This window comes from Convolutriloba macropyga, chromosome 13 (genome assembly GCF_964194025.1).
Source record: "Convolutriloba macropyga chromosome 13, txConMacr16.3, whole genome shotgun sequence".
NCBI lineage: Eukaryota > Metazoa > Xenacoelomorpha > Acoela > Convolutidae > Convolutriloba > Convolutriloba macropyga.
Genome location: NC_134480.1, coordinates 3063404 through 3090089, shown reverse-complemented (window position 1 = coordinate 3090089; position 26686 = coordinate 3063404). Strand labels below are relative to the sequence as shown.

Sequence of the window (26686 nt, the reverse complement as noted above, 5' to 3'; positions counted from 1 at the left end):
ATGAAAAACAAATTGGAGTGGAAATTTTGTAAATCTGGGGAGCACTTGACCATTCTTAAAACTTACATACGGTAGCACTGGCGATAATTGTTATAGTTAACTAAGTTATAGTTGTTATAGTTGTTATAGTTAAAATGAAAATTGAGCAGAAGCAAAAACTAAATGTAAACTAAAGCAAGAGATGCTGATTTGCATTTTTCCCCGAATAAAACAGTTATTGCCTATGGTCAATGAATACTAAAGGCATCCAATTGTGCCCAATTTTGTGTTAATTTACTTATTTTCATAATTGTTTTCCACTTTCGTATCTTATTCCAGTGAAAAAACGGATAATTTTTTTTAATCCTTATAGCTCGTCTGTGAACCTCAGCCACTATATTTTTGAGTAGTTTTTTTTCGATACTGACAGAGATTTGTAATGATGTGACTGCCCCAATTTTGTAGAAACGACTAATTTTCTGGATATGGTTGCCAATTTTTGCGGTCCTTTAGATCTTCTTTTTTGTCCGGCAGAGTTCATATGTTGATTTTAATTATTTCAATTAAAAACCTGAAGTTTTATCCGCAATCTTTATAGTAAGATATAGGTTTAAAAATATAAATTTCACACTAATTAATGACTGATTGTCTTTTTCACTTCCCCTAAATGATAACATGAGAAATTTTTATAAAATTTAATCCCATGTTCACTTGTAATAGTTTCATATCAAGTCTCACGGGCAATTGAAGCATGGCCGAAAGATTATACTGCAAATGTTAAAAATAACAATTATATGAAGCTTTGAACTTGTGTTGAAATAATAGAGGGTTGAAATGATTGGGGGTAAGACATAGGGGGTTAAAACGAGCGAAAGCCAAAATTAAGTAGAGTATAACTTAAAACAGAATGTTTGTTTCAAAGTGGTAATTTGCGGTAATTGCTTTCTTTCTTTTTTCCTTTGATCCCAGTCTCTGGTTATGGTTTTTCAGGAAGAATTTTTTCAATTTCCACGGCTTTCTAGTTTCTATGTCGAGTTTTTGTGTTGTGCTAAAATCATGTTAATGTGAGTAGTTCGACGACAAATTTATTTTTTAAAAAAAAATTGCACGTCAGAATTTCATGTATTTTTTTAAATTGTACTAAAATCATGTTAATGTGAGTAATTCGACGACAAATTTATTTTTTTAAAAAAATTGCACGTCAGAATTTCATGTATTTTTTCAGATGAGCTGTTGGAATTTTTTCTTTGGGTCTTATCTTGCGTCAATTTCATCGCCGTTAGATTGAATTCTATTTCGGATCCAAGAAAAATCTTATGACTGTCGACGCTAAAAAATTATTAGCTGTCATGCCATGTAACACCAAACTAAATTTTATGAACTTTACTTTTTTTAATTTAAGAATAAACAATTTTTTTATAACTAAAATTTATTATTTTGTATCTGTTTTAGCATCTTTGTCGGATATTTCGGCAAGTTTGGTCACCAACAGTTCAGAGATTACAGATGTCACTACCCAATTCGAGGCGAGGATAGTTGGGCTTCCATTTGGGCGAGATGTTTTTGTCACTCAATATACTGTCATCATATCCAGAAACGACACAGCTTTTGCAACTAATCAAAATCCAATTCAGTACCCTGGTTAGTTTTAGTTGGTTAGCTGAAAAGGAGTGTGTGTGTGTGTGTGTGTGTGTGTGTGTGTGTGTGTGTGTGTGTGTGTGTGTGTGGGTGTGTGTGTGTGTGTGTGTGTGTGTGTGTGTGTGTGTGTGTGTGTGTGTGTGTGTGTGTGTGTGTGGGTGTGTGTGTGTGTGTGTGTGTGTGTGTGTGTGTGTGTGTGTGTGTGTGTGTGTGTGCATGTCTGGTTGTGTATGTGAGGGTGGCAGATGCAAAAAATTGATATAAAATGGTCGATCGTGTACAGAGAGACACCCAAATAATAGAAGATGAACTTTCATCGGGCCAAAGATCCTCAGTTTTGTTACATTTCAATTTGACAAATATTGACCTGGTAGCTTGTATAATTTAGATTCAAACTCTTTGATTTTTATGGTAAATTAGTCAAGGAAACAAATGAACAAAATTTAGGAAATAAATCATGGTCGGAAGTCAAACCTCAAAATAAAAGTAAATTTGAATCTTGAGATTCAGCACTAAGTCAAATCAGAGTGGAGGTTTTGCTGACTACTAGAGGGCTCTGAAGATGTACAATACCGAGCCAACATGTCAGTCACTCATGGGAGGAACCATTAGTTTTTTTGACATTTCAATTAAATGGAAAATTTTTAAATTGTTGGATATTAGATGCTCGAATGCCTTAGTTGCTTAAATTTTATGGAAGATTTTAAGCTGAGCGTTGCTATATAACAGTGATCTTGAGTTTTGCGTTTGTTTTGTTGTCTGGCGCTCTTTTGCACTTAACATATTTTTAACCGCAATCTTCAAAACAGAAAATTTGTTTATCTTTTCATGCCCCTATTTCACGGTTTTTTTGTTATTTTTTGTGCATGAAGTCATTTCTTAAACTAGTTGGCGACGAGTTTTAACCTAAAGCAGAGTTGTATGATAGATTTTGAAATCTCACTCTCCAAACGACTTCTAACGTCATTAATTTTTTTGGGATCACTTTAATCTCTTTCAATATAGGAGTAATAAATAATGATCAAGGTTAAAACAAAGAAAAACGAACAAATTAAAACAACTAGATTCACATTGAAAACATTTTAGTCTATGAAAAAGTTTGCGACTGCATCAACTCACTACTATGTCTGTTGATTTTTTATTTTACATCACGTAAGTCTGTCTGGCAGTTATTTTGGCAATCTGCCAGTAATGTTCTATCTTCACTCATTTCGGCCTTTCTATGCGATCAACAAATGCTATCGGCTTGTTTTTATCCGATCACGATTTTTTTTTTTTTGGGGGGGGGGGGGCGTCAGTGCAGAAAGCAGATATATACAAATGTTGAATTTATTCAACTGGCCAGTGAATTTTGCAACTTCTTTCTCTATTCTCTTTTCTCAATGAATGATAATTTTGTTTCTTATTTGCCACATTTTACCATCTCTTAAGACCGGTTAAGTATCAAAATATAGCTTTAAGATGAAATTAAAACAATTAACTTATGGGTAAACTTACACCATATTCGTGATAAGTTCTTATCACGTCCCATGAATACAAGTTTCCTGGAAGATTTGTTGCCGTATTAGAGCCACTGTACTCATTATCAGCATGTTGTTTTTAATAATTTTCACAAGTGAATTGAGTTTCATTGAAATGGTTAATGGAGTTTTTTCTGTTGCTATTTTGCGTTTTTGTTTAAATTTTCTCACAAAAATTGTGCGTTTCTTGCTAACCAATTACTTTGTGTGGTTTTAGTCACATTTAACACACATTGATGATCAAATGAGAAAGTTTTTTTAAATTTTGTTTGTTTTGCGTGATTTTCGACAGTTTTGTTTAAGAGTTTTATTTAAAATGGAACATAAAAAACGTCTTTTTGGAAACGTCTCAAAAATCCAATCGCTGTGTTTCGAAAATTTTTTTCTTGGTTACAAAACGTTGATGGGGTCACTAACAATATCTGGCAATAATCAGAAGCCAATTAGTGGCTCGAAATGTAAGTCAGAATTTTGGATCGTAAAAGTTGACATTGTAGAATCTGTTACTGCAGAGATGTGACATTTGAAAACTTGCACGTGTGTATACCATTTTTGGGACATTTTCTGTTTATGCCCCCCGAGCTTAATGGGTGCATTATATTTGCACCCCAAACGCCCTTTCCATTCTTTTACATACTGATTTACTTACTGTGTATTGGCGGGTGCTGTGTAACCGGGGGTGCATAACGTACTGGGGGGGGGGGGCACAAACGAGAAAATGTCAATTTTCTTGAAGCATTTGTATTTAAAACACACATGCTCAAGTTTTACAATGCCGAAATTCGCTAGTACTAGAACTTAAGATGTCACAAAATGCTTTGTACATAGCCAGAACTTTTAGCATTTTCAAACTTGCAGGAGGCGTGTTTTAAGAAAGGTTACATGACTCTGCAGAAGTCACTTAGAAACGCTTAACATCCGGAACCACTACTCGACTCTCGATGAACGCCGGATGTTCTCAAAGACTTCAAGCGGAGTCGTCGCGCAACCTGTGCTTCAATAAAGCATTTGAGATCTCTTTCAAGTAGTTTAATTCTTCCCAGGTTCTGTAGTGGAGTACCTAACGCACGACCCCAGCATAGATGCCTATCAACTGTTCGTTATGCAAACGTACCCGCCCGAGACAACCAACCAGGGTGGTCAAGAGGATGTTTGGTTCCTGCTTGTGGGTGCTACTCCCCGTCCAAGCTGCGAGAGAGTGTGCAACGGTCCTTTGACCCCAAATACTGCGTTAGTATGCAGGAATTTGGAATTGTGGTGAGAACAAAAATGGTTATAATTAAAGGATATTAGTTAATTGCATCTTAAAAGGAATAATTTGCTCAGGTCAAACTTAAGAAATTTATGATTTGTATTGATTTTTCAAAAATTGATGATTATTTATTAAATTTCTACCAAAAATAAATTTTTGAGGATTTCTTAGTTAGTTTTGAATAGCTCTCGGACGAAGTTGGAAGCAATTATCGTAAAAAAGTGTGTCTTTTTAACGCAGTTTTTGCTTGTCAGTTTTGACTTCTAGAGTGACTTTGACGCCCTTTACTTTTTTGTTTTCCGTGACCTATATATCTCTCTCAGTCACAATTTTAAGCAACTGACCTCAATTGGCGGCATTTGGCATCTAAAAGTCAAATGAACAGTGCGGAAGAATTAGTGTTTTTTCATCTTAAATTTTTAATAGTGGCGTATAATAAGCCACTGTTTTATAATAAATATAATGATGACGTCATTTGAAACCGTTTAGTGATTTTCTTAGTGCTCATATTTCTGACTTCCCTGACCCAGATTGAAGAAGGGTGCAATAGATTAGAGCTCCAACTAGTCTTTCGAGAGCAATTTTTCCAACGTTAATCGGTTGTTTTTTCCAATAACTTCTACAATTTGCCTACATTTTAAGAACGCTTATCTAAATTTTTACCAATTTTATTTTGTCTACCTACTATTGAATTACTGCTGTACATGCTTAAAAGCTTTTTATAGCAATATATGTAAAATTTAGCGAGAAAAAAATTTAGCATGAGAGCCGTTTTGTGGAAGATTTCTGGAAGATAAACAGGGCAGTGTAAATAAGTAACTAAATAATTAACACAGATTTATTCAAAGTGGATCAAAATTTTCCAAAATTTGACAAAACAAAATGATTTTTTCTTCTTTGCAATATTTCACTACGAGTAGCAATTGCAACTTCGGGGGGGGGGGGTTGGGAAAAAGGTGGATGAAGGGGAGTAAAGAATACAATGAAAGCTGCGCTGTTTGTTTGTTAACGTTGACCAGTCAATTTTTCCAGTGAAAAGTACAAAAGTGACATCAGTAAGAATGCTTGGAAAAGTGAATTCTTTATTGAATATGATTCCGCTTTTTCTTTTGTGGAAGAATAAGTCAGTTATTTTGTTTTTGTCTCTTCGCACTTTTCTGTACGCTGAGGTCTATTTTAAAATAAAGTTCGTATGTATACAGATTTTTTAAAGTTATGCAGCTCAAATAATCAAACCTGTTCATTCCGTCTTTGATATAATATAGTTCAGTTTTTAATGAACGTAGCAGTCTGTCTTTCATTTTGTTGCTGTTCGATCTGACCCAAACAAGTATAGTTATAACTATACTTGTTTTTTTCAGATCGAACTGCAACAAAATGAAAGACAGACTGCTACGTTTGAATTATTTACAATTTATGAAGATGAATAGCGCAAAACATATCCAAAAAATTAAAAGATGGAAACTTATTTGAAACAACATACCTTTGATATTAAAAAAATGCTGAAAAAAACTTTGTATAACCAAAACTATAGTTTTGGTTATACAAAGTTTTTTCAGCATTTTTTTTATATCAAAGGTATGTTGTTTCAAATAAGTTTCCATCTTTTAAATTTTCTTGGATATGTTTTGCGCTATCCGTCTTCATAAATTGTAAATTATTGAAAATTCGAATCTGAAATATCTGTTGAAGTGGAGCAGAAGCAGTATAGGTATATTTTTTGATCGTAGCAATGCAAACCCAACCTGAAGTTTCTAAGGTTTTTGGCAACAATTTTTTTCTTTCTATAAAATCTTTTAGAACTAGGTTTTTAGATGTGAAGGTCATCCATCTCTGACCTATTGACTATTCAATTATATCAGAGAAATTTAAATAATAACGGTTTCAGAATTGAAGAGTATATATGATTTTTTAAATCCTGTTTCGTGCGAAAATTACCAGTTAAACAAATGAAAAAATTTGCTGTTTGGCGACTTTGAATGGTCGTAGGATTCTTGTTAATAGCCGCAAATAGATAATTCAGGCTATTATTGGCTTTCTCTTGTTTTGTTTTTGTCGTGGTCGATAACACGGGTCAAGGAATTCATTAAGTTGAATTTTAAATTAAATTTTGAACTGAAAATATACAAAAATTAGCTTGTATTTATAGTAGTTATCTATGCAAAAATATACAGAGAAAATTTAGATTAGCTAAAAATATTTTACATGATTGGCATGTGAATAGATCTTAACTCCGAATCCCGGAGGTGATTTACTATTTTCATCAACATTTCATGAGAATTTTATATGGCTTGGGTTATGATCGAGTTCATTAGTTGGAGGTCGGTGGATGTTAGAATCAGGTTTCTGTTGGTGGGTGTATATACTTCTGACATATGATTGTTAGGTCAATTAGATAATGACAGCGCCAAAACAAAATTAGATTTGAGTTTAGTTTTGTGGCCATTACTTATCGACACCGCAATAACGTTCGTCAGGTAAGTTATCCTTTCGTTCTTTGAAACTTTAATAAAGAAAACTTCTAAATTTTTTGATGTTTCTATGAAACCATAACATCCTCCCTCCTTTTTTAAGCAAGTTTGTGGGTACAGGTTCTCCAAATCTGTTGGGTTGTTTTCTGTTTCTTGTTGATGTTTGTGAAGGCTCTGAGGTTTTGAGTTGTTGGTGCTCTGCAGATGATGTGGCTGCAGAAGCTTCATCTTGAAGTGAAGGTCCCACATCTGTGTTCTGAAGTTGTTGTTCTGATTGAGATATGGTCTCCTCCACTGCTGGTTCAGTTTTCACATTGTCTTCGTCTAGTCTCGCAATTTGGTTGTCGCTCACTAAAAAAGTCCGTGCTGAATTTTCGGGCTCTATGAAAGATGTGTTCAAGCCCTTCCTGATGATGAAGGTAGCAGGAACTGTCTTTGTCTTTTCGTTGGCCTTGACTAGAATGGGTTCGCACAAGTCGAAATTTGCTATTGCTGGTAGTCTCACTCTGCGTCCCAACAAGAGTTCAACTGGAGTTTTGACTCTCGTCTTTGAAGTGTTGCGATGTGTCATCAGTGCCCTTTGCAGGAATGCTCCAAATGACACATTAAGGTTGGGACTCCACGCTTGAAGTGCCAGCTTCACTGTTTGAACTGCTCTTTCAGCTGGTCCATTAGCTCTTGGATGATGGACGGTTGATTCCGTTTTCTTAATTCCCAGTGATTCACACCACTGTTTAAGGTCACCATTTACGAATTCAGGACCATTATCAGATACTAAAGTTTTTGGTATTCCGAATATTGCAAATATTTGACTAAGATATATTTTAACTGTTTCTGATGTTTTATTTCCCGCGGGGAAAGCTTCTATCCAACCAGAACCCGCGTCAACAATTACTTGCCTTGGTCCTTAACGTAACCCCAGTCCATGTGGAGCCGTTCCCAAACGTCGGCTTCTGGCCACGTTGGGACTGTTTTTCCCAGGCTAGGCCTGTTCATTTGACAACTCTTATATTTACTAACAAAGTTTTGAACGTCTTGGGTAATGCCAGGCCACCATGCTATCATTCTGACTGATGCCTTAGTGGTATTCTTCCCGGGATGTGTCTCATGCGTTTTTGCCAAAACCAAGTGTCGTAGTTTGTGTGGAATGAAAAGAACAACACCTCTGAAGATGATTCAGTTATGTAAAGTAAGTGCATCTTTCTGTTGTTCCAAACCTTTTTCCGCTTCTGAATATTGTTTTCAATTGTCGCTTTTGATTCGTTTCATTTTGTCCTGGAAGAATCTGATCGTTCCAAGTTCAATGTTGATTTCTGCTTGGGTCATCAAATCACTCTGAGCGAAGTAGATGTTATTGATTGCGAAGCACACTCGATCATTGTCCGAATCGTCTTCGTCAGAATCCATTCTGCTCAAAGCATCTGCATGGGGTATCGGCTCTCCTGGTGTGTACTTTAACTCATAGTCGAAACCTATTAGAGATATTGCCCATCTTGTGATTCTCGCTGATACTGTCTTCGGGATCTCCTCGTCTGGTGCAAAGAGATATTTGAGTGGTTTGTGGCCATTAACCGTCTTCCAAGAAAGAATTTCTTAAGTTTTGTGACCACAAACACACTTGCCACCGCTCTATGTTCGAGTAGTTTTGCTCTGCTGGAGTTAATTTTTTATACATATATGACTGGTTGTCCTTCTTGCGAAAGAACCCCGCCAATGGCATTTTCAGAGGAGTCAGTAGTAACTGTTGCTTCTTTTTGTAGACTATATGGCTGTACTAGTGGGTTAGCACATAATTCAATTTTTATGTCTTCAAAGGCTTTTAGTTGCATTTTGCTCCATGAATAATCTACATTTCTCATATTATTTAAGGGTAACATTTTTGTTGCAAAATCAAGAATCATTTTTCCGTAAAAATTAGCTAGCCCAACAAACGATTCGAGTTGTTTGTTTTTAGTTGGTGCTTTTAGCATTTTTTCAAAATGTTTGGGATCTGGAACTATTCCCTCCTTTGAAATGGAATATCCCAAAACGCTAACGCTATCGACTGGTTTTGAGTTAGATTTTTGCTCAATAATAGTAAATTTTTTCTCCGTAGTCGACTTTTGACTGCAAGCATTCTCTTGTCGAACTGCTCCATGTTAGTTCCATACACCAATACATCGTCTTGAAAGATCAAAACTCGTTTGATTCCTTTGAGTGTTGATTCGATGCAATTCTGGAAGATTAAAGAAGAGTTTCTCAATCCCTGAGGTAGTCGGCACATCTTGAACAGTCCCTGAGATGTGTTGATTGTGCATATATCTTTTGCTTCTTCGTCAAGATGAATTTGATAGTAGGCATCTGAGATGTGTAAGTATGAGGCCCCATGTAGGTTGTGGAAGATCGTCTCTATGTCTGGTATTGGATAGTCCTCATCCATGACCTTGCCATTGATGTGCACTTTCAAGTCCACGCAAAGTCTCAGTTCTCCACTCTTCTTTCTCTGATACACCACTGGAGATGCATTAGTGACTCCTCCTGGCTGTACTGGTTCAAGGATGCCTTGTCTGACCATTTGTTCCAGCTTCTCAGTGACCTTGTCTTGAAGAGGTAGAGGTAGTATTCTGGCTTTGCAGAACATTGGCCGTGTTCCTGGTATCAACTTCACATGAGCTTTGTAACTCCTCACAGCAGGTAGGTGCTCGGCTGTGATGTTGTTCACACCGTGCTTGGGTAGTAGATCTATTCCAAGTAGTTCAAATTCTTTATCAGACTGCACAACTGCTAGTTGTTTTTGCGTGAGCCTGCTTCCGTTCCACTTAACGTCACAAGTAAGTGATCCCAGAAGCGTTAATTGATGACCATTATTAGCTTCGAGATGTCTCATCTTACCATCCAACTGAGATTTACCAAGCTCATTCTATATTTTTGATGATATCACAGTGCTATCTGCACCTGTGTCTACCTGCATTTTAACTTTGCAATTATTTATTGAGATATATTCCCATGTCACAGACATGCCAGAGATTTGTTCTTTAGTATAAAACATTCCCATCTCCGATGCTGGAGATGCTTGCTCTGAAGAAACATTTTCTTCTTCACAAAAGTTATTCTGTTTATAGTACTTACCTGAATTTGGTTGGGGTTTGCTTCTACACATTTTGAAAAGTGTCCCACATTTTCACAGGTGTTGCATTTTTTTTTACTTAGTGCTGGACAAGGTCTAATAGAGTGTTGTTTGCCTACACACCTAGTGCACATGTTGGTGCTTTTATTAGCCGTAATTTGTTCATTTGGTTTTCGAAAGGTCTTTTCGAAGTTGAACTCAACTTCCTCTTTCACAGTAAAGGGCTTATTACCTGATGAAGAACTTGCAAAAGCCATTGTTTGACTTGTGGACTGTAAGTTCTTGGTCATTTCAGTAACCGACATTGCTGGTTTTACTTTAATACCGTCTAGTTGTCTAAGTTTTGCTTCAGGGTCCCTCAGACCTGAGATCAACTTTATTTTTACCAACTCCTCTTCGTAGTTGGCCGCTGTTTTCAGTTTTTCAAAGTCATAATAGCCTGCTTCTTCTCTAAGACGTGCTAGGAAGTCGTCGTCTGACCCCCCTACACCTTGTATTACGGACAGATAATTAGCCTTTTATGCCTTTACCTCTCTCTCTTTAGGAGAAATATAAATTTGAATCGCCAATCTGATGTCTTTATACGGAGTGCCTATCAAATTCCTAGGACTCATTAGGCTCCTAAGTTTAATAATTGCATCTTGCCCGCACATACTAAGGAAGAAATTGGTTACCTGTAGGTCCTGTACAGTACCATCGGTGTTGACCTTGTCTTCCTTCTTCTCTGCGCGACATTTCGCCACAAAAGACATAATCCACGCACTAGCTGATTCTGCATTTTGTAGATCCGAAATTGGTCTGTCTGTAGATGGTCTGGACATCATTGTCGTGGTCAATAACACGGGTCAAAAAATTTAATAAGTTGAATTTTAAACTAATTTTTGAACTGAAAATATACAAAAATTAGCTTGTATTTATAGTAGTTATATATGCGAAAATATACAGAGAAAATTTAGATTAGCTAAAAATATTTTACATGATTGGCATGTGAATAGATCTTAACTCCGAATCCCGGAGGTGATTTACTATTTTCATCAACATTTTATGAGAATCATATATGGCTTGGGTTATGATCGAGTTCATTAGTTGGAGGTCGGTGGATCTTAGAATCAGTTTTCTGTTGTTGGGAGAATTTACTTCTGATATATGATTGTTAGGTCAATTAGATAATGATAGCGCCAAAACAAAATTAGATTTGAGTTTAGTTTTGTGGCCATTACTTAGCGACACCGCAATAACGTTCGTCAGGTAAGTTCTCCTTTCGTTCTTTGAAACTTTAATAAAGAAAACTTCTAAGTTTCTTGATGTTTCTTTGAAACCATCACAGTTTTGTTAGCAGGATTTTTGTTATGACCTTATGACGTCACTTTCACTTCAAATCTGCTTTTTATTCATTCACTCATGCAATTTCAATTGAATTGCGTCCGTGAGGTCATTTTTCATTCGCGTGACTAAATTCTTGGTCACACGTGACATACCTCAGTCCCAAAAAAGACTTCTTCACTATGAATTTGATTTTTTTTTCACTTCAATTAAAAGTGACGACCTTGTCAAGCAAGTGGGATTCACTCTAGTTGAAGGTTATTTAAGGCAGCTAATAGAAGCAGCAAAAAATTATACAGATTCTTAATCAAAATATAACATCTCAGCAATTAATAAAGAGTATTTTTTCCCTCTGCTTCTTTTAATGTCTTTTTGAGACTGCAGATCTACAAAGATATTAGAGCTATTTTCTGGCAATCTGCCAGCTATGTAAAAACTTTTCATTTTTTGAGTTTACACAAACACAGTTGAACTATCTTACTTATTCACATCTGTTTTTTAAATTTATTTTTTCTTTCACTTCAGTTACACTATGTGGTTTGTGGCCCAATCGACCTTCGAAAGAGCGGGGGAGTCTGTAACCACCTATCTGGTCACCCGACCCTACAGTGGATTTTACACTCTGTCAGAAGGTAAATATCAGCATAGAAATTGATCACTCTGACCCACTATTTCACCCCTATTTTTTAACCCCCATTAATTTAACCCCAATTAATTCAACCCCCTGTCATTTCACCCCAATTTTAATTCTTTGTATAATTGGTACAGTTAAAAATGAATGCAAGGGATAAGAAGGGTACGGTTAGATATTTTAGGGACTAGTGTACTGAAGGTCTGTGAATCCTAGAGTTTGGGGAAAGAGTTGTGCTGAAACGTTTGCGGGGTGAATTGATTTGAAAATTGCAATGCTAAAATATGGGGGCATGGGTTTTTAAAAAATGAGGTGAAAAAAAGTAGAACCTGTTCGCGCTTTATAAATAGGGTCACAAAAAATATCAAGATTTAACATAACAATATATTTTTTTCAAGTGAAGTCGAGAAATTTTGTTGGTTTAATTCGAATAAAGTCTTATCAAATGTTTCCCAGAGTTCTAGGTGTCTCAAATTATTGGTGAGATATTTCAATTTTGCGAGATTTCAATCATGTACGTCGGATCAGAGTTTCTAAAATTTTGATTCAAAGTGCCATTGTTTGTAAATAAAGAGTTAAAAGCCAATATAAAGTTCAAACTGGACCATGCTGGCTTACTAATAATCAACAGTTACAAATATGAACGCCTTTTAGATATGGTCACTGCTTTGTAAAAATTGTAATTGTTTGTACAAATAATAAAAGAACTGAAAATAAACGAAATTTAAACATGTCACGTGCTTGTTATTAAAGGTGTTGCTATTTCTTTATTTGTGGACCCCTGTAGGGTACTTTCTAGATCTTTATAATCGATTATAGTCTCACAGTTTTAGAGCGTTATCTATACCACGTGTAACTCTAACATCAATAGTTATATACCCCAGATTTTGAATGGAAGAAAATCCTACTTCAAAATTTTTTTTAAAAAAATTGGATAAATGAGCTTAACCGATAAAAACACGGTAAGACATTGGATCTTTCAAAATCATTAACATCTTAAAGTTTAGAGATCTTTTTAAGTTAGTAATTTTATAACGACCTCAATTTTTACAGAGATCCTTTCTATTCGAATGTTTGAAGGTATCAAGTTTCTCTCTTCTTTCCTCCACTTTCTTTCTATCCGGTCACAAATTTGTAGACACTAACAAAAGTTAAGATAAACTGTAGTTAAGGTAACGTTAGGGTAACGTTTACCTTAATTTTACCCTAACTTGAGTTAAGGTGAAAATTTGTCTGAACTTTGTTAAGCTAAAACTACCTTAAATTATCGTAACTTTTTTTGTAACAAACTGCAGTGCATAATTTTGTATTTTTATTAAATTTAGCCAACAAAATATTGACGTTTGCTTAAAAAAAGGACACGCCTCCAAAACTTCTCTTCGAGTCGTAAAAATAGGTTAACTAGACCTTCTCTTGAAAGATCTTGCAAAAGTCTTGCAATTAACGCTTTTTTTGCAATGACCTTTGAAAATCCTGCAAGATAGGCGTCAAAAAATGTTAGACAAAAAAATGTGCACTTTTAAAAAATTATTAACTTGAAGATCACATTCTCTTATGAATTCAGCCCATTGAGAGAAGATCTCGGTTCAAAACAAAAAGCTTCCTATCAACTTTACCTTCGATAGCGTATTTGATATTACCTTAAAAGTTAAGGGGGCACCACCTCAAATTTCACCTTAAATTTCCTTAATTTTACCTTAAAATTACTCTAAGTTTTACCTTAACAGTTAAGGTATTTTGTGGTAAAATTTAAGGTGGCACCCTTTTAACCTTTAAGGTATTTTTAAGGATAATTTCAGGAAAGTTAAGGTAAGGAAAAATTACCTCAACGTTTCAGGTGTGTAGATTTTGTTCAATGGCAATAGTGAATAAATTTCTCAGTAGTTGTTTACCGTAGCGGTTAAAGAATTCAAAACCTTGCAGGAATCGTGCAAGAAATTATACATGACAATCATGATTCTTCTATTTTTGCCAATTGAGCTGACTTTGTGATCGTTAAATTTTAAATAGTTTATTTTCGGCAGACAAAATTATCTCCGGACTTGTTTAAAGAAGGCTGATTGCAAGAAATGTGATAAACAAAGTAAACCTTTATTGTCTAATTTGGAGTTGGAACACTTAATTTCTGTAGCTTACTAGAAACTGACAATACGATATCATATCTCCAAAGGCTCAGCGCTATCTTCTCAATTAACTACTTTCTTTTAAAAAATTGAAGGGGTAGTTGAGGTTGATTGGAAGAACCCGAATTAATTTAAAAATTCTAACGATTGTTGTTGAGAATTCGGTATTGACAATAATTTGATCTTAAAGCTCCATCAACAACACCAACAGCTCCAACAGGTAAAGATTGGTTTTGATTACCACCCAAAGTTTAATCACAACTGTGTTGTTATTTCTGGAATGGAATTATAACTGAGTTATCACATTTTCCTGATGAATGCTGCGTCACCAAAATTTTTGTTCGTCTATCTAGAATTTCACCTTTTATGAATTAAATGATGTCTGAATCGAAATTGATGAGCATTGATGAATTTGTGATCATCAAAAATATTTTGTTGCATGAAAGTTGGAAAGTTTTAAATAATAATTTCTGATATAACCTGTTTTCTTGAGAGGGGTTTGAAACAGAAAAGGTCTAGCGTAAATTTGTTTATTTTTTTTCAGTATTAGCTGATAAATGCAAATTTTCTTATCTTGTTTTGCACATGCTGATTGAGCTTCGTTTGCACCGTCAAAATGCGCTGACTTCAGCTAATTTTGGATCTCTTCCGTTTGCTCCCACCCCCACCCCCAGCTTATTGGGTGCAATTATTTGCAACCCGCAGACGCACGTGACATATTTTTACATAATTATTAACTATGTAATGACACGTTCTCTGAAACTAGGTGTTCATATCGTACGGGGGGGGGGGGGGGGCAACGGAGAAGATAAAAGAGAAGGCACGAAAAAATAAGTTTTCCACTGCAGCAATTTGGCTCATTATTAATGGTTTGGTTAATGGCCGATGTCAGCCTCCCAACTGCTATTACTTAGTCGCTCTCTATACAATTCGAAAAATTATAATTGTATTGCGGCGCTGTCATTAAATCAACTTTATTGGAGTGAAATTTGCGCAGAGAAGGATACAGTTAAGAAACATTTGCAGTGGTTTTGAATTTTCTTGAAGTGCAGTTTTTAAAGCAGTTTTTTTCAAAACTTTTTTGGGATCTTTTCCGTTTGTGCCTACCCCCCACCCCACCCCCACCCCAAAGCAAAGTATCAAAAGTTATCTCAAAGGGTTCTAATCCGGGCTTTACTGAGGGTTTTAATCTGGGTTTTATTCTGGTTTTTGGATCTTTTGTGTTTGTGCTCTCCCAGCTTAGTGGGTGCATCCAATTTGCACCCCCCCGACGTACGTGCCACATTTTTACATGATTATTTACAATGTAATGGCATGTGCTCTGTAACTGGGGCGCAAAACGTACTGGGGATAACAAACGGAAAAGATCCGCTTTTACTGCTTCACGAGGGATTTGAAAAGACCCATATTACTTAAGTAGTTTTTAGATACCAAGTGAATAGAGCTTCCTGGGTATAAATCATTTTTTGTTGAGAAACCTGAAAAAAAAATGCAAAATTACCATTTTTTTTGCAGTTTATTTCTGAAGTATTATAGAAGTTTCGTAGCCTATTAAGACTTGCTGATTGTTCTTCAATCATTTCAATAACATTAATGCTTAATGTATTTTTTCTGTAGTTTTATGTGGCTTTTGTTAGTTCTTCTGTTCAAATTGTTTTTAATTGCTCTCAAACAGAGTTTGTAGCCATTCTGCAGGTCATATGGTCTTTTTTCAATTTTTTGCTTGCCAGATTTTTAGATTGATCGATTTGAAATTTTGTCTACAAAACGGGATGTCAGGTAACGCTCGTAGAGCATTAAGTTCTGTTAGGGCCTTACGCCTTACCAGTCTCTAAGAATGCGATTCACTCAAACTGTTTTGAGGAGACAGTTTCATGGTGTGTCAATTCGGCTTATTTGTAAATCTAATGAATCACTTAGAAAAACTTGTTTTGTCGTCAGTTTTTTTTTACCTCTAACTATTTCAATCCCAACTTCAGTCCCTCTGGTCAACGACGGCTTTTTCTGGAAATTTTCTTCCAGTTTTGTTCGAAGGCCTACAGAATACAACTATAAACTTTGTTTGTTTTTCAACTTTAATTATTATCAAATGTTCTTTTTTATCCTTAATTGGTGTTACTGTTTTGAAATTATTATCAAAAAGTAAAATATGGACTCCCAATTTTGTGGGTATGGATTTAAGTTAAAAAAGTTTCTTTATTTCAGCAAACCTGTCTGTTTTAAGCAATGTTTTTGAAATCCATAAGTTATAAGTTCTGAATATGCCTTCAAGCAGAGTCATATTACGTATACAAAAAAACACACCTTTGCTTGTTAAGAAATGCTAAAATTGCTAAAGTTCGTAGTTTATAACTTCTGGCTACATATAAAGAAACGTCTGGCATGCAGACTTCTGCTATTCTAACAATCACTTTCCGGTATTTAAATTTTCGGTACTGATCATTTTGCAACAATCGCAGTTCTTAAATCTGTGATGCTAAAATCAAAAACAACAAAGAAAAAATTTTTTGACAAAAAACTATTCAGCCATAGCATTCAGAAATTTTATTGAAAATTCAGACTGGAGACACTTTTACGGTGCAGTGACAGGAGATATGATGTTATTAGAATTTCAAAGAATTATTGAAAGAGCATTAGCACTCCATGCTCCAATTAAAGCCTGTTATATTAGAAAAGATAAACCAAAATTCTTGCTTCAAGAAAAATGGTTATGTGAGGAAACAAAAAGACTGTTTTCAAGAATTAGCGAAGATGAAACTAAAAACGATTTAATCCGTCAAAAAGAAAAACAAGTTCTTTCAAGTTTTATGGAGTTAAACAGTGAAAAAGCCAGATGGTAAACTCCTTCAAGATCTTCGTAATAAAGAAAAGACTCAAGCAAGAATTCAATCTTTATTAAACTGTTTTGGTAATAAGATAACAAAACCCATGGAAATCGCAAATCTTCTAAATTACAGATTTTCGACTCTAGGAGAGTTCATTGGCTTGCAACAAACTAACAACGTTCCTCCTAAAACTGCTCCGAGAAAGTGTTTACTTTCCGATATATAACAACCAAGGAAACAAATGTGCTCATAGATTCATTGAATACAAGTAAACCAGTCGGTCCTTCAAAAATACCAGCTTGGGCAATAAAAGATGCTAAAGCAGCGCTAGCGGAACCACTATGTTATCTCATTAATCAATTCATTACAGAAGGAAAATTTCCAGAAGATCTTAATAAAGCTTGTGTAACTCCACTCTTCAAAAAAGTGAATCCCGAAGACCCACTCAATTATAGACCTATTTCTGTCACTTCTGCTTTGTCAAAAATTTTTGAGAAGGCGTTCAGTTCACAAATCACAAGTTTCCTAGAAAGGGAGCAAATATTGTCGGCCAGTCAATTTGGTTATAGAAAACAAATTTCAACAATTGATGCTATCCTGAAATCGACAGAACAAATAAGATTAGAACTCAACAAGAAAAAATATGTTACAGGGGCGTTTTTAGATCTTTCAAAGGCTTTTGATTCTATAAACCACAAAATACTGTTACGGAGACTTGAAAATATAGGTTTCGATGAACATGCTACCAATTTAATAGAGAATTATTTGAGTAAAAGAACGCAAAGAGTTGTTCTGAATCTAATTGAATCGGACTGGATAAATTTGAAGAGGGGAGTTCCACAAGGTACTATTTTAGGACCTCTATTATTTAACATTTACGTCAACGATTTAGCAAAGATTGTTGAAGAGGATTGCACGGTTGTCCAGTACGCAGACGATACTTTTCTTTTTACATCCGACACTGATGAAATATTGGCAAAAACAAAACTTGAACATAACATCTCAAAAATTATTGACTTTTTGCAAAGTCCCACTTAGTAGTGAACAAACAAAAAACAGAATATATTGTGTTCAGCACCAGGAAGTGGTTAACAAATACTGTTCTGAATGTTGACAATGAAAGAGTAGCAGAATCAAATAGTGTGAAGTATCTTGGCGTAATTATAAACAGCAAACTAAAATTTGATGGAGAAGTGAAAAAAATTCTTCAGAGAATGGCTTGTGGAATAAAAGTTTTGAATACACAAAGTAAAAGTTTACCAGAGAAAACGAAAGTCTTATTACTTAATGCAATAGTAATAAGTCATCTACATTATTCCGCGCTAATTCTAATCGGGTTGCAAAAGTAATTACTCACAACTTTAGAAAAACAATTTAATTGGGGAATAAAGTCCATTTTTAATAGGAGAAAATACTATCGGTCTACAGATCTCAAACTTCGCAACAAAACACTACCAGTTTCTCTTCTCTTGAAATATCGTTGCTCAAAATTTTTTATTCGCTTACTCAGCAACGATCTTCCAGCATATAAAATTGAACCTCTCTCCACCATGAGAATAAAACAACTTGACAGGTCAAAAAAAGTAACGTTCGATATAAGAAAGAACAATAAGTTTTTAACTGATTCTTTTATTGCACAAGCCATTCCAATTTATAATAGTCTGCCTTCTAATATTAGACTGAAAACAACATCGAAAGCTTCCTTAAAAAAAGAACTTAAAGAATATTTTTGGAAAGAATTTTTGAAGGACTTAAAAGTAACATATATAAAAGATGATATTGAGAGCATTAGATTTTAATTTAAATTTTTAATCTTCACGATGTACATATAAAATTGTGAGAACATTTTATGCTCGCATTTTAGGCCGTTTTTTAATAATGTAAGGTCAAATTTTTAATTAAGTAATTTAATGATTTTATAGTTTTACATAATGGTATATTCTTAACTTTACATTGCCTCTTTTACCATTTGCTTTTTATACTTATGTGTACTAGAGGAAATTAACAATGTTCCTTTTTTTAAAAAAATGTTCATTTTTTTTAAATTATTTAATTTTTTTTAACTTTCAGCTACTTTTACATAATTGTTCGCTATTTACAGGTCAATAGAACACTTAAATATGATCACTTATTTTTTCACTCTAATTTGTTCATGATTTGTAAATTGTCGCTTTTTTCAACTTTCAGCGAGTTCCAGATAATTGTTCACTAATTACAAATTTGTTCACATGATTGTGTTGTTTGTTCACAGAGCCGATAGTGGAACCTCAAGAAGCGGAGTTTGCGACGGCCTCGTTGGCCCCTTTCTTCATAGTGTTTGCTGTCATCTTCATAATAATTCTGCTAATTATTCTGTTCTGCTGTTTGAGACGGAAAGGACGAGTGTAAGTCTAATTTTTACAATATTCTAATCACATTATTTCAGAATAAAACTTCAAGAATGATAACTTTAAATTTTGACATAAATTTAAACAATTTTTTGGGGGTCTCTTTGCTATTATAGCCCCCCCCCCCCAGCTTAGTGGTCACATAACATCTAGTCCCCCCCAATCATGTTAATTAGACCATAATGGGGGCTATAGTTTCATGCGAGGGCATAATGGGAAGAACAGCCCCCCCCGCCCTCGTTAAAATCAAGATTAATTGGGTTACGCAAGTTATCAATGCAAAACATTAACTTTCACCGAGTAAAAAAAGATGCAAAAAGCATTTATTAAATGCTGCATATCATATGCCCCCCCCCGCCCCCACCACCCCGCCTCACAACTTCCGTTTATGCCCCACCATTACATTTTATATGTCTGTATACTGCATAGATGGGTTGGGTTAAATTTGTTAGAGTTGTTAAATCAGATCAAATGTTAACATTTTTTTTATTCTTTGAAAGAAATGAAGATCGAGCGGTCAACAGAACATTATACTTCGATGACATGGTCATGCACTACTGAGACATTTATCAGTAGTGGGAAAGTCAAGATTTGAAACCTGATCGAAGGGTAAAAAAATACCTCATAAGCATTCCTTTCATCATAGATACCATATAATACCACGATAGTAGTATAGTCTGTCCCATAAAGTTGAAATAAGCGAACGTTCGAAAAATGCCAAAAACATGCAATTGAGCATCAATGTGCTCATTTGAATGTCAACGTTTTCTCCATTAAGTTTTCATTCATCAATTTTTTCTACATGTTTTAAATTTGAACTTTGACCTTTGAATTCTAATCTGTGGTTTTTGAAACGTTCCATCTTTGATCAGTTCGCCACATTTGATCATTTTAGAGCCGTTTCAGCAAATTTTTTAAAATCAAAATGCGCTGAAATAATTTCTGTAAGATATGCGCTTAATGCGCTGAATTAACTATGGCAGTATAACTCAACCATTACCCTTACCTAACGCTAAGTCAAAATCAGTACTGAATCAGAGCGAAATTCAGAACGTTATCGGTACTGATTCAGAGTCTGATTCAGATCACATTTTGCCCTGAATTTGTTTGATTCATACTCTGAACTAAGTCCCATAAATTAACTTTTACTGTGTCACTTTATCATAACTATTCAGCGTTTTCATATCTAATTTAAAAAGTGCTTTTTAAAAACAATGAATAGCACAGTCGATCGAATTTTTTTCCTAATCAGCGCTTTTCAGCACTCTTTCGTGCATAAAGGTTACCAAAATAATTTGTTAGAAGGCTGAGAGAGAACAACCTACTGCAAATTGTGCATAAGATAAGCTTGACATAGTTTAAGAGCTCTACTTGTTCAACGCATACGTGGCTAGAGAAATGAAGCCTTGAGGAGCAAGAAAGAACGTAAGAACGGGTTATAAGAGATGCCCAAGTTCGAGAGCTTAAGACCAGTTGGTGTAAATGGATAGCACACTAGGCTTGCAAGTAACAGATGTTGGTTCGAATCCAGTACTAGTCCATTTTCACATTAGTTGCACCTGTTTAGACCCCCAACAAAATTTTCGTCTAGAATGGTACATGATAAGCTTAAAGTTTCATTAATTTTAACTCGAAAACAATATTAATTTTAATTTTTTTTATTCAACAGCTCCGCGCGGGTATACCCCTTCCTGCGATATTTTTCGCCCAAACCTCGAAAGACCCTGTACGCCTACGAGCATTACTCACAAGATGACTCCTCGGTCACCGGGGGTAGCACTGGGTCTAACAAAGACCCACTTTCGCCCTCTTTTACCGCAGCGTCTACACCCCACCCCCAGGCTCGGGATAGCCCGGAGGGGGTCTACGCCGGGGATAAATCGTTAGTGATGAACCCGGGCACTTCATTTGAGCGTGATCACAGTCGCCCGTCATCTATGCATGTGCCAGCTTCGTAAGCATGAATAAAGACGTGTGATAATATTGCCCAAATACTAATAAGAAAATTGCCCAATTTCTGTTTGTTTATTGTTCATGCTTGTCTATGCCATTACAAGTTACACCTGGAACGAAATTTTTTATTCCTATTTTCTGTATCAATCTGTTTAACAGATAAGATTTTTTGTTATGAACTAATTTTTTGGTCTGAGGATTGCTTTCTATACGCTGAATTATACTATGAACAGTGTATTTCTAGCATGATTATGACACTGTGCAGAATAAAATACAGAATTTAGGAAGCATAATTCAGCGCTATTTTCATATACTACTATGACATGATGACGTATAGTCCACTTGACAGTTTAAACACTTGTAAATTATGTTCACCACAACAAAAGAGAAACATTTTTAACAAATTCGAAAAGATATTTCATAAAGTTTTGAGACAATATGATCGATTTACGGCCGAAAATTTGATACCGGTTATAACTCATAATATAATTACAGTTTTATATCATTCACCAGTTTGTCTTGCTAAACTAACCTCTTATAACAATCACGTTTAACTGTGTCTCTCTACCTGCCAACTAATAACTTCAAACCGTGCGGCAGAAAAGCATGGCCAAATTAGTATCTGAAACTAAAAAAAAATTCGGAGACTTCAAGAAGAAAGAACCCACTATAATATTGCTAATCAAAAATCCACCCTCATTGAGAAAATTTAGCAAAAAAACGATTGAAAAAGATTTTGTGAAACAAAATCCTGCAGCAGAAAATTAACAATAAACAACCAAAGTTTGTCCCTATAACCTTGTTAATACCTTTAAATCGATTTAAGTGACATCAAAACTATCGTTTTAAATTTTTGGAATAACTTTTAAAATAGTCTGTTTGGACTCCAAAAACGCACATAAATACTTTGTATGACTAAATCTATTTGTTTGTCTTCTGCGAACAACATTGAAATCACGAATTAATCGATGAAAATTTTATAAAATATTAATTTATGAAGATCTAAAAAAAACTTCAGCCAAGTCTCAGGGTGCGAGGAGTTTCAGTTCAGGTTTTTCAATTTCCACAAGATGTTCCTGCGGTCAAAATGTAGCCAGTCGTTGCATGTATCCATGTAAGACTCTGATATAATGATATTAAATTGATACAAAAAACATGAAGAAAAGATATCTAAGAAAGACCCATTAATTTTTTGAAATTATTTGCTAAATTGAATAACAATAAAGTAATATGAAACATAAGGTAAAATTGTTTGATTTTTGACTTTTATAGAGAGTAGTCGGGAAAGGAACGAATTCTTTTGCGGGCGAAAAAAATTGAAATTTTTTCTGATAACAACAAGTTTTTAAAAAAATTTGGGCTATCTATGAAGAAGAGCAGGAGACATCTCGGATCAATAGGAACGAAACGTAAGCTCAAAAGAAGGGCATTTTCAGTCATCACAGTTTGTTTTATTAAACTCAAGGAAGTTTAAACAAATTGAAGGTTTTTGAGCAAAACATTGATTTTCGAGAGAAAAATAGAGGAAGAAGGTAAGAGAAAACAATTGCCATAGATTCCGGTTTTGTGCATCTTTTCCCTGATAAGAGAGGTGACTTTCAACCGGCGGCTTCCAATAAATTTCTTCTTATAAACATGCGTGACGGACTTGAGCAATCAAGATAGACTTTGTTTGAAAAGAAAGAAAGAAACTTGTGGTTTCTGTCGTTTGATATTTCAAGCAAACCGTCTGCATTTAAAAACTACAATTTTTTCTAATGAGGGTCTTCAGAAGAACATACCTATGGGCTGGAGGCTGGACTGCAGGAAAAAAGATTTCCGTCTGCTTCTGAAACATAACCGAAGGACCTATTTTTTCTCAATTTATAATCAAGTTAAATTGTTAAATCAGAAAAGAATAAACAGAATCTTGCATGTAAAAATTTTGCCGACAGACGTACAAGAATAAGCCCATCGATAAGATTTTCTGACAGTTTGAGCTAAATAAAGGGAAAATTTTCCTCAAAAATCTATTAAAATACAGTATAAGAAATTTGTTGATTGAATTATGTGTAGATGTACAAATTTATTGTGCGGCAAACAAAATTAAAGTCATTTATTAAGCGTAGATATAGTTATCTTTTTCTTTAATGTAGCTGAAATCTGATTGGAATCAAATTCGAAACAATTTTTATTCTGGAGAGGCGCTTTGAATAACAAATTCATCGTATTTTGTTGGGTTTCAAGAAAAATTCAGGGTAACAAACGTCTTTCGTTAGAAAAATGGTGAACTCTTAAGTGTTAAGTTGAATCCAAATAAATCGGTTGTTTTCTCAGTGTTTTCAATGCGAGCAATATGTTGCTAATAAGTTTAATTTTATTGTTTTAAGTTATGAAAATAACTGAAAACAAAATAAGGGAAAGTTTTTTTTTCATACAGCTGCAACAAATAATTTTAATTTTTTCCGCCAAATTCTAATATCTTTTCCACTAATAAAGCTGTTTAAACTGAAACCTAACCAAAATACTAATGGGACTGAAACACAATTTCTGAAAATTGATTTGAACAAAATTTCGGTGAGTATTAAACTATATTTTCTATAACTCCCCATAGCATGAGTGTGTGTGCGTGTTCGAATTTCTTCGTTTTGCAGCAATATTATGAACCATTCGTTTTGACGCTATAACTCGTCTTCTGTTCCGACGAGTATTTCTGATTTCATAGTAGAATTACTAACTTTTCCTAAAGATACCGTGGAAAACCGACCCCTTTGTTCATAGAATAACTGACAAACTATTTTGAACAATGAATGCTGGCAAATTATTCGTTTAGAAATTAACATTTGATTCTATACAAAAATCAAAAATGAGGAAAATTTTAATAAGTCATTGGAATATCATGTTATAATCACGATTTCGAAAAGCTTTGATTTCGGGTTTAGAATTTGACTGGGTTGTAACTTCTTGTCAATCGGGCACGGATCATATCTGATGCTATAAAAATCTTCAGCTATTGTTTATGATTTTTATGGTATCATATGTGATTCGTGTGCGACTGATAAGAAGCTACAACCCAATCAAATATTATAACTTCTTTGTACGTTATCAAGGAATCATATATGATCCATTTATGATTAACAAACAGATCATTAAAGAAAAATCCCTTCAGATCTCGGGTTACATTAGCTTTCATTCTTTACTTTATATAAATATGCTGTACGCCAGTATATAGCTTTGAGACTAACAACACCTATAAAGGCGATATCTTGATGTCAAAAATAGTTCATATTTTAAGCCTCAAATTATTTAAGAAAAATCGATTGTCTTGGATAATTTGAGGCCTAAAAAATGAACTCTTTTTGACCTCAAGATATCGCTTTTATAGGTATTTCTAGTCTCAAAATAATAAAATGGTTTATAATTGGGTAAAATAGGTTCCTGCCGGGATAAATTTTAATGAAAATTGTTTTTAATGAAATGACACGTTAATATTTCTTCTAAACAATTTAATTTAGGGAACTATAAGGGGCAAAACTAACTCAGATTGATGTTTTAGAGAGCATGTTATTTACACTGTCAACATGTAGACCAAAAGCAAGGTATCAAAATTTCTCTCGAAGGGTGGTAATTTGGGGTTTAATTCGGGGTTCTAATCCGGGCTATAATCTGGGTTTTATCTGGGTTTTAATCTGGTTTTTGGATTTTTTCCGTTTGTGCTCCCCCAGCTTAGTGGCCGCATTATATCTGCATCCCCTGCCGCAGGTGCCATATTTTTAGATATTGATTTACTATGTGTTAGCAAGTGCTCTGAAATTGGGGAGAGCATAGACTTACGGGGGGGGGCACAAACGGAAAAGATCCTGGATTTTAATTGGCGAAGAGGGATTTTGGTTAGGATAACTGCTTATTCTGGATTACTGTATTACTTGTGTTCTCTATCCATCTGTTTTTCTGTTTTTCTTTCGACTGCTTGTTGGATTTGATTTCTCTGTCAACTTTATTTGTCATCAGAAATTCATTATCATCTATAGAAACCATTCTATCGTAATTTGATAATAAGAAGACATATCGGCTGCTTTTTTCATTTCAGTCAGATCTGGTCACTTTTTACAAAGTTTTGATTTTGACGAGTTTCTCAAACTTTTGCCTTAAGCTAGTTAAAGTGAATATTTTTTTTCCATTGTGTTCCGTAAAAAGGTTCGGATAAAAAGATGTAAAAGTCGATTAAAATTATTCGGATTATTAAGCGTTCTCGGTTTTGCAACCTTAATAATGATAAATAAAAAGTTCATCGAAAAGAAATTTTTGAGAGTTTTTTATTTTTACCGTCTTTCACCAATCATCACCATATAAAAAAATGAGAATATATAATTCTTTTATATAGTAAGAAGTTTACAATATCCCTAAATGTTGTCATTTGAATTTGACAACGTTGCGTAATGTGAATTGCAGCGAGAAATTATCCAGACACCTGATTTCAAAAGGGCTGTCAGCTTAGTTTTTTTGGATGCGTTCTGTTCTGACAACCCCCCTCCAGCTTAGTCGGCTTACATTTTAAGCTCACCCAGGCGCACCTGCTATTTTTTTACACAGTAACGTGCCATATAACAACACATAATTTGTAAGGGGGGGGGGGGGGGGGGCGTAGAACACATTGCGGGCCAAAACAGAACAGATTTGTTTTTTTTTTTACAAAACGCAAGTGTTTGGACCTATTTAACAGCAAAATGGCCCCCACTGAGTATTTTCAGTTTTTTTCCGTTTTTTTTCAGATATCAGAAAACGAAATCGGTTCTGAATCAAAATGCACGTACAAATTCCAATTTCCTCAAGAGAAGTAAGAATGCGTTCATGGATAACTTAAATTTTTTCCAAATCCTTTGTTCAATCTTTTCACTTTTTAAAAATTTTTAATCCAAAATATGGTTTGAATGTAAATTAAATCTATTAAGTCTCCTTTTTAGAATGTATTTGCATCCTTGTTCTTAAAACCACGAGTTCCTACTGCAAAAGGCAGAAATATAGCTTTCTTGTGACCCTTTAAGATTTTGCTAAGCTTTAAGTTCTTCTGGCTTGAATGCGTTATTTCTATTTGGATTTGAGCCTCTTGTCGACTGATCTAAAATTGTCAAAAAAAATCTGATTGAGTTTTGGCTTGACGTTTTTAAGAAACTTTCTTTTTTCAAAAACTTTCTCTCTGATTGATTTTTTGGCTTGACATTTTTAAGAAACTTTCTGTTTTTAATAATCTGTTTCCTCAAACGTTAAAACAATCTTGTATCGCTTGATAATGTAATACTAAGTTATTTTCCCAAAAGCACGGCTGTTGTCATTTGTAATCGTTCTACGATTTGCCTTTTTTGATCTAAAAACTTTAAAACGTTCAAGTTGAGATATCGGAGATTAACCTATCACTTATACAGATCCGAATTTTCCCAATTTTTTGGCTCTTGATTGTTTTGGTGTATCTGAAATTTTAACAGAAGAAAAATACACGTG

General features: G+C 34.6%; 1 protein-coding gene across 10 annotated transcripts in view; it reads left to right on the top strand.

Moving 5' to 3' along the window:
- Positions 1-26686, top strand: part of LOC142351842 (uncharacterized) — a 213226-nt gene that overhangs the window by 182990 nt on the left and 3550 nt on the right. For 5 of the 10 annotated variants that reach the window (XM_075404059.1, XM_075404063.1, XM_075404057.1 and 2 more), the window contains 6 exons: positions 1432-1620; positions 4181-4367; positions 11815-11921; positions 14234-14263; positions 19120-19252; positions 20925-21209. In XM_075404059.1, coding sequence (XP_075260174.1) covers positions 1432-1620; positions 4181-4367; positions 11815-11921; positions 14234-14263; positions 19120-19252; positions 20925-21209 — 931 coding nt within the window. Of the gene's footprint in view, positions 1-1431; positions 1621-4180; positions 4368-11814; positions 11922-12973; positions 13001-14233; positions 14264-19119; positions 19253-20924; positions 21210-24743; positions 24787-26686 lie in introns of all 10 variants that reach the window. The other 5 variants (XR_012760972.1, XM_075404064.1, XM_075404058.1 and 2 more) reach the window with 5 other exon arrangements.